At 51.2% G+C, this 8,177-nt stretch overlaps 1 protein-coding gene across 1 annotated transcript in view; it reads right to left on the minus strand.

Annotated features, from left to right (window-relative positions):
* SLCO5A1 (solute carrier organic anion transporter family member 5A1) overlaps positions 1–4,103 on the minus strand; it is a 74,881-nt gene extending 70,778 nt beyond the window's left edge. Inside the window, exons 1-2 of the mRNA XM_038129794.1 lie at positions 3,923–4,103; positions 2,075–3,409 (exon numbers count right to left, since the gene is read on the minus strand). Coding sequence (XP_037985722.1) covers positions 2,075–2,993 — 919 coding nt within the window. The 5' untranslated portion in view covers positions 2,994–3,409; positions 3,923–4,103. The remainder of the gene's footprint in view (positions 1–2,074; positions 3,410–3,922) is intronic.
* Positions 4,104–8,177: the final 4,074 nt, after the last annotated feature.

Below are 8,177 nucleotides of genomic sequence, written 5' to 3' on the forward strand. Positions count from 1 at the left end.
CCTGCCCTTCAAAAAGTCATTGGCCTGTATCTGAAGTGAGGCACATACTTAAAAATTAACAAGTTAAATGTTTCCTCAGAACTCCACACTATTTAAAAAAGATAATACCAGGATTTCCAACAGCAGACAACACTGCTTCTAGCCCTGAGTGGCTTCAAGACTGAATGGAGGTGATAGTACATTTTATTCAATATTTAAACACGCTTTGTGTTCATTTTAATTCTCCCTGTGGTCACAATCAAATCACAGGCATAAATTTTTCACATACAATGTACCTAGGTGTACTCATCTTTGTTCTTTTGAATTGCTAAAAATGAACTTCGACTCTACAAGGGTCCTCCCAGTATAGATCAAAGCTGCCTTCAGTGTCTGGCAGCAGCCACAGGGTCACATGGAATCTACCCAGCTGCTGGTGCCTTTTACCTTTGTTAACTTCGCTGCAATTAAAGTTACCTGAGTCATTTCATTACTATTTCCTGTGCTAGAGGCTCATCAGTGGTAGGCATCATTTCTCCTGCACAGTGAGGATTTCCCCCCATTGACCTTGCCTTCCCCTTTGTTGAAGAAAGATTTCCGCCTCTTTCACCGTTCACCTCTTTTACCCTTCACTGCTCACCTACAGCATTTCCTTTTCTTTTTTCATTTTTGAGGACTGTGTGAGATCACCTACTTGCAAAAGTTACAAACTATAATTTAGTAACCTCAGTAAGGAGATGCTTTGTTTTTTCATGCTGCCAATAAAGTCAATGCTAGGTTAATCTTCATTTCCATACCACTTAACCTTTCTCAGACAGGAGAAGAGAGGAAAAAAACACTTTGTCAAATACTTCATCGTGCAGATTAGCAATGCAGTGACTACCTCTCCTTCCTTCCAAAAACCTGCAGTGCCCCAGGCTTTTTCAAGACGCTGCACACAGACTGTGCATGGCTTTAAAACGGTTCAGGGAACAGTCAAATTGCCAAAGAACAGGTCAAAAGGAATAAAAACACTGATCTGCATCACTACTTCTGTTCAGTAAAGTAGTTACACACACACACACACACACACACACACACACTTTGCAAGTGTATAACTTCCACAAATGTGCGTTTTACATGCAATTATTATCTCCATGGCTATCATAAAGCCAAAGAAAATTGAACTGCAAATGGTAATGCTGAGAATCCAAACGCCTTCACAGCCCTCTCAGCCCCCTAAGTGCTTCTCCTTATTTGAAAAGAATTTGAAAGGTACATGAGGTTCTTTTCTTACAGAAGCATCTAAGGTGCTAATGCCAAGTTAGGGAGCAGTTAATCTTCTTACACATTACACAAACTATCACGATCAAACTCCAGTAAAGTTTAGTACCCAGTTATCTGAAATACCCTTTCTTCCTACCATCGCACAACTATCAAGAAGACTTGTCTGTACCTGCTGAAAAAGGTATGCCAGACTGGACTCTCATTTCGTTGCGCTCCTTGAGCTGCCCTAACCAAACTCAACCCTGAAGGTTGTACATGCTGGTTTATCAGTGAGTTTTTAACTCTGAGATGCCAGATGATGTATCAATGACAGTAAAAATTCTTTGCTAGTTCAAGGCAAATGAATGCTGGAAAAGTAAAACGAAGCATGCCAAAACTCTCTCAAAGGGCTTATTGAGCATTAACATTATAGAGACTTTAAGCTAAAGGTACAGCAATCAGAATTTAGAAATGCAAAGCTTCCGTGTTAGCAAAAAGAAACTTAGAAGGGCAGGGCAAATTTTAACACTGCTTTCTGAAAAAGTCACCAGCTACTGCCAAGTGCTGAAAAGCATTAGAGAAGACAACTTTCTCTGTTGTTCTATTACCCGTGCAAGAGGGTGTGAGTACAACTGTTTTTAGGCACTCTGCGTTAGCTTCACCCGTTACTACTGTTCACCATGCCACAAAACATTTTAAAACGGGAGAGCATGGCAATTTTACTTCAAAAGGTCATTTGAAAAGGAAAACTCAGGAGATGCTGTTCAGCAGCACTAAGGCAGAAGTACCTGTAACTGGCCCCTCAGAGAGATCTGGGGTTCAGCAAAGTACCCAGGTACTTAAGTTGCCTTACCTAGGTAAAGCGAGGCGTTTTCTTTCTTGACATTGTCATCTAAGTAGGTTGGTCCCAAGGTATAGATGGGTGTCGAGCCCATGCCAATGAGGATTTGGGCACAAATGAATAAAGCTACATAGAGAGAGTGGTCGTTTCCACCGGTGTCCTTGATGCAGGCCGACGAGTCCCACTGCTCTTTGGCAGTGCCATTGCCAGCCACGCACAAGCCCTCGTTACTGACGGAGGAGTTCAGTTCCTGGATCTGGTACGGCGGAGAGATGAAGTGAGGTAAGGAGAAGAGCGCAGCGCCCAGGGCGATGAAAAGCCCCCCTACGGCCAGCCAGAGCGGCCTCCGCCCGCGACCCCCGAAGTAGCTGATGAAGACCACCACCACCAGGCTCCCGATGTCGAAGCAGCTGACCAGCAGCCCCGACTCCGAGCTCTTGAGGCTGTATCTCCGCTCGATGGTGGTGATGACGCTGCTCAAGTAGCCGGAGACCATGAGGGACTGGATGAAGGTCAGGAAGCACATGCACACCAGGAAGAAGCGCGAGTCCGCCAGCACTGCCCGCAGGCACGCTCTGCCCGGGGGGCCCGCCAGCAGCAACGCCGGCGGCGGCGGCGGCAGCAGCAGCGGGGGGCCCAGGGATACCCCTCGGCCGGGCGCCGCTGGCTGGCTGCCCTCCGTCTTCCAGGGGAAGCTCCCGCTGCCGGTGGCGGCGGCGGGGAGCCGGCCAGCCTCGCCCCGCTCGGCCTCGGGAGCGGGTCCCGCGGCGGGGCTCGGCGGGCCGCCGCCGCCGCCCCCCCCGGCCGCCAGGGGGGAGCCGAGCGCGGGCAGACTGCGGCACCGCGGCGCCTCCGCCCGGCCCCCCGCCGCCGCCGCCACCGGCCGCTCCGCCCCGGGGAGCCGCTGCTCCGGGGTCCCCGCCGAGGCCATGCTGGATCCGGCGGCGGCCTCAGAGGAGCCCGGCCGGCTCCATCGCTGCCGTGCGTCGAGTCCGCTGAGGGGCCCGCCGAGAGCGCAGCATAGCGAGGAGGGGAGGAGAGAGGGGAGGGGGGTGGCCCTAGCCGCGGCCGCCGGCCGCCCCGCCGCACGTGTCAGCCAAACTCCTTTGTGGCTCCATCCACCCTCAGTCTCGCTCGAGGGGCCGCCCGCCCGCCGGGGCGCCCGCGCTGCCGGCGGCTCCCGCTCCCTGTCGCCGCATGCCCGCGGCACCGCGCTCAGCAGCCGCCCGCCGGGGCCCCGCGGACAGCCTGTCCTCCGCGGGGCAGCGCTGCCCGCTCCGCCGCCCGCATCCTCCTCTCTCCTCGCCGCCGACGCCGGTAACGGAGCTCCGGGGGGTTGCTGCCGATCTGCGGGGAGGAGAGCAAGCACGGGAGGTCAGCGGCGCCGGCCGCAGCGGCCCCGTCCCTCCCCGCCGCCCCGGCCTCTGCCCGCCCGACCCCGCGGTCTGCGCTGAGCTCCGGGGAGCGCCCCGTCCTCGTCCCCGCGGGGGCTGGATCACGGCAGCGCCCCGGGGATCGCGCGTCCTTGGGGACGGCACATGGATTTACATAAGAGCTGGGGCGGCCTCGGCCAGAGCGCGACCCTTTTATTTGGCGCCGGATGCGACAGCCAAAGGTCGCCGTGCCAAGCCTTTTATTTTCCAGCCTAAAAATAAATGCGCTGAAATAAATACTCCGCTACAACTCGGCGGCCCGGGGAGCGGCGGCAGGCGGAGGGAAGGGGAACAAAGCAGGAGCCGGGCAGCAGCGGCGGCGGCGGGCACGCCGGGACCCGGCAACCCGGGGCCGACCTCGCCGCCCCAGCTCGCTCGGGTGCCCCCCGGGACCGCCGGGTGCAGAGCAGTGCCCAGACATCCCTACCCCGGCAGCGGAACACGCCTTTTGCCTCCTTTGTCCGCTTTTGTCTGCCCGCCGCCTCCTGCTCGCCGCGGCCCCGCGGAGGGGTGGGCGGGGAGGCAACGGCACCCGGGCAACCGCGCCCCGGCGGCGGATCTCCCCCACCCCCAGAGGCTGGCCAGAGGGCAGGGCGGCGGAGCCGGCGGGGCGTACCGGGCTCTCCTCCCGGCCGCTGGGAAGAAGAGCGACGGGACTACTCACCGAGCGTGCGGCGCCGGGGGAGGCCAGCCCGGGCCCTGCGCCCCCGCCCCGCCTGTCACCCAACGCCGGGTCCCCCTCGGCCGCCTCCGCCTCCGAGGGCGCCGGAGCGCAGGCGCGCCCGCCGCAGCCGCCGGGCCGGGAGATGCCGCCGGGCGCTCGCGTGCCCTCCGAGCTGCCCTACCGGCCCGCGGTTACCCGGCTACACCCCCTCGCCAGGGAGGCCGGAGCCCCCGCGGGACGGTGAGCCCGGCGGCGGGGCACGCCGTGGGGTGTGCGCGGTCGGTGCCCTTGGTCACCCGTGGAACTGCTGAGGGCTGCAACTCGGCGCTTGTGGCTGAGAAAGTCCGCGGAGCGCCACGGTTGGCAGCCCCGGGCGGCGTTTAGGATGCTTAGGATGGTGTTGCATCGCCTTGTGTAAAGGGCGGAAATACTCCTAAGACGGGACCTCAATTACATTGTCTGCTGAAAAGTGAGAAGAGCTAAGGGATGATTTTAAAAATTTTTGTCTCAAGGAAAATAGATCACCTGATGATCCTTTTTGTCCAGGAACTTATCTCCAATGCAAACCATCTCCAAAACTGGGGGCACATGCGAAATACGGGAAAAGTAGTTCGGAGTTAAGTCCTCACAGTGTTTTCTCCTAATCCCCTTTTTTAGGTTTGTGTAGTGTCTTGAATTGCACTGTTTTTTTTTGCTCTCAAGTCCCTGTATTTAAAGCCCTAGTAGCAGAATAAGGCTAAATAGTCCAGCAAATTATTTGTTGTGGCATGATAGAGAGTGAACTAATGAGATATTTGTCTTTTTTGTCTTTTCCATAAAATAGTGCAAAGGAATACACCAAAGAAGCACAATATCGTATACATTTCTGAATAATTAGTGCTTTTTTGGCAGGATAGAAGATTTACTATTGATTTGTTTCTCCTCCTTTAAAAAAATATTTAAGACTGACTCACCACACTTTTTATTTTCTTTTTTTTTAATCTTTCCATATCATATTCATGAAAGATACCATCTTCAAGTTTTATGAAGCTGTTATCCAGAGGTATTTTAATACCTCCTTGTTCTCACTTAACACTCCAACTGCTCAAACTCAACGCAGCCAAAACAGTATATTTTTTTTGTTTGATTGGTATTCAGCTACATTTTTTCTGTTGAGAACGTGTCCCAAGTATAGTGCTTGTTTAGGCCTTAGTTTTATTATTACCTTAGGATTAGGATTCTTTAAAAACTCATTCTGATTATTCTTTCTTGCTACATAAGGTCCTTACGACAATTTGTTTTATTTCATTATTCCACAGCTAGTTGTTATCACTGCAGCTCCTCTTTCCTGCCTCTTCCACTGTCAGCTTCCCATGGCCACAGCTTCTGTCACTGCAGCTCTGGCACTCACTTCAGTGCACGGTAAGCTGAATAAACTCACTGAGGCAGCAGAAAACCAATCCAAGGGAAAAAAAAAGTGTTTTGCTGGTTTTATGAGCTGAATCACTTCACCAAGGATGGGAGCACAAGAACTTGAAAAAAAAAAAAGTATAAATGGGAAAAAAGAGGTCCATGAGGATAGAGGAAAGAGGATAACCCATTCCAACAAGAACAAGCTCTTAATTCAGCTGCGTCTTCTAACTCAGCTGTCCCCGAGGATATACAAGTAATTCACCTGCTAGGCAGTATCCCTTCAGCCACTACTTTGCACTTGAACTAGTACATGAACCAGTAACTGCAGTTTGTGAGTCTAATGGATCATATATATGGCAGCTCAGTGCTGGGTTCTGTCCTTGTTTCACAGCAACCCCTTGGTTCACAGCAACCCACAGCACTCTTGGGGAGGAGTGCCTGGAAAGCTGCCTGGAAGACAAGGACGTGGGGGTGCTGGTCAACAGGCAGTTGAACATGAACCAGTATATGCCCAGGTGGCCATGAAGACCAATGGCATCCTGGCTTGTGTGAGCAACAGTGTGGCCAGCAGGACCAGGACAGTGATGTCCCCCTGTACTCTGCACTGGTGATGCTGCACCTCGAGTGCTGTGTTCAGTTTTGGACACAGGAATGACATGAGGTGCTGGAGAATGACATTGAGTGCTGGAGAGTGTCCAAAGAAGGGCAGCAGAGCTGGGGAAGGGTCTGGAGCACAGGTCTCATGAGGAGCAGCTGAGAGAGCTGGGATTGTTCAGCCTGGAGAAAAGGAGGCTGAGAGGAGACCTTGTTGCTGTCTACACCTAAATGAAAGAAGGTTGTATCCAGGTGGGGGTCAGTCTCAGCTCCCAAGTAACAAGTGATAGGATGAGAGAAAATGGCATCAAGTTGCATCAGGGGAGGTTTAGATTGTATATTACGAAAATATTCTTCACCAAAAGGATTGTGAGGCATTGAAAAAGACTGCTTAGGGAAGTGGTGGAGTCACCACTTGGAGGTATTTAAAAGACATGTAGATGTGGCACTTTGGAATATGGTTTCATGGTGGACTTGGCAGTGCTGAGTAAAAGTTGGACTCAATGATCTTAAAGGTCTTTTCCAACCTAAACAATCCCGTGATTTTTACATCAGCTTTGGGATCTTGTTCTACGACTAGGATTCCTAGCCACTGTTGTGTAAAGCCAACAATAACTTTTGTGAGATTGCAGAATAAATACACAAAAATAAATACACAAAAGAGTTCTTCAATCCCACGGGAAAATATAAGGGCAGAGCATTCCTGGTTTCACAGCCTTTGCAAACATTTTCAGTTCAATTACAATTCCAATTCTTTGTACAGTGGCAAACCTGTCAAGACAGAAACTTGTTCATAGGACTACGTAAAGATGTTTGTTTTGGGAAGTTGTTCCACCAGACTACAGGTTTTAAAATGTTTGACTTCCCTGCTTACTTGTGGGTCTGAATACTTAAATAATGGGTTGGCAGTTGGGTATGAGCATCCAGCACCAAGTGATGAATGGGAAATCAGTATTGCTCTCTTCTCTTGACAGGTTGATTACAGAAGGTGCCACAATGGTACCCAAATTCACAATAAAATGCAATTGTATAAAACTTATCATGCAAAATTTCTCCTTTTTAAGTTTTACCATAGTGAATTTAAAATACACAATGTCTCTCAAGCAGAAAGCAATCAATTGGTATTGCAGACCAGCCTTTTTATGGCTTGAGCTGCAAAAGAACATAGTTCTGATTTTGCTAGATTAAGGACATGGGCTGACATCCTATTTTGATTTATCTGTGTTAATGAAAGACTAGTGAAAGGCAGGCCCTTCATCAGAAGAGTTCCTAAGTTCCCAGCTGACAATCTCCTTCCCGCATGGGCTGCCCTGCTGTGGTGGCAAGTGCTCACGCAGCGCTCTCAGCTGCTGTTCTGTGAGGGACAGGACCTTAACCCACGGCTTGGTCTCATGAGCTGATCAGTTCCAAAAGAGAGGGTACCAGAGCTACCAAGGCACCCTCTTTTTAAGGTCACACTTTATTTGCTGGCAGTTTTGAGGCTTTACGTGTCCTTGACGGTTCAGGGAGCTGGTGATGCCCAAGAGGTACCTCAGCCTAGTCTATTTCAGGCCACAAAGAGAGGAAAAACTCAGCTGAAGGGTATCACGAGTTGATGGCTCTGCTTTTCCTTCAGTGTTTCAGATTTCCAGCCAGGTTTTCTACTTGATGAAATGTCACAAACACAATAAATCAACACACTTGTCTTTCTGCCCCTTTTGCTTCACACTGCTGCCATTTTTGGGCAACGTCTTCTCTTCATTCCCAGCCCAATATTAGTAAAAGAATAAGCAAAACAGCATGTGCACTAGGAGGCTGAAGGACTTTAGATTCTCCTGGAGCATGAGCATTGGGAAGCATAAAGCAAAAGGACAAGAAATGTCACTCCTCGGGGACCCTCACCAAGCTCGTGTCCTAATGAACTCCCGAGGGCAGCTCACTGCTGGGAGAGAACAGCTCATTATTTTTATTTCAGATGTCAGAGAAAGCACTTGTAACAGCAGATCCTGTACTAAAGAGCTCGTTTACTACAAGAAATGAGCTTAACCACAGT

Source organism: Motacilla alba, chromosome 2 (genome assembly GCF_015832195.1).
Source record: "Motacilla alba alba isolate MOTALB_02 chromosome 2, Motacilla_alba_V1.0_pri, whole genome shotgun sequence".
NCBI lineage: Eukaryota > Metazoa > Chordata > Aves > Passeriformes > Motacillidae > Motacilla > Motacilla alba.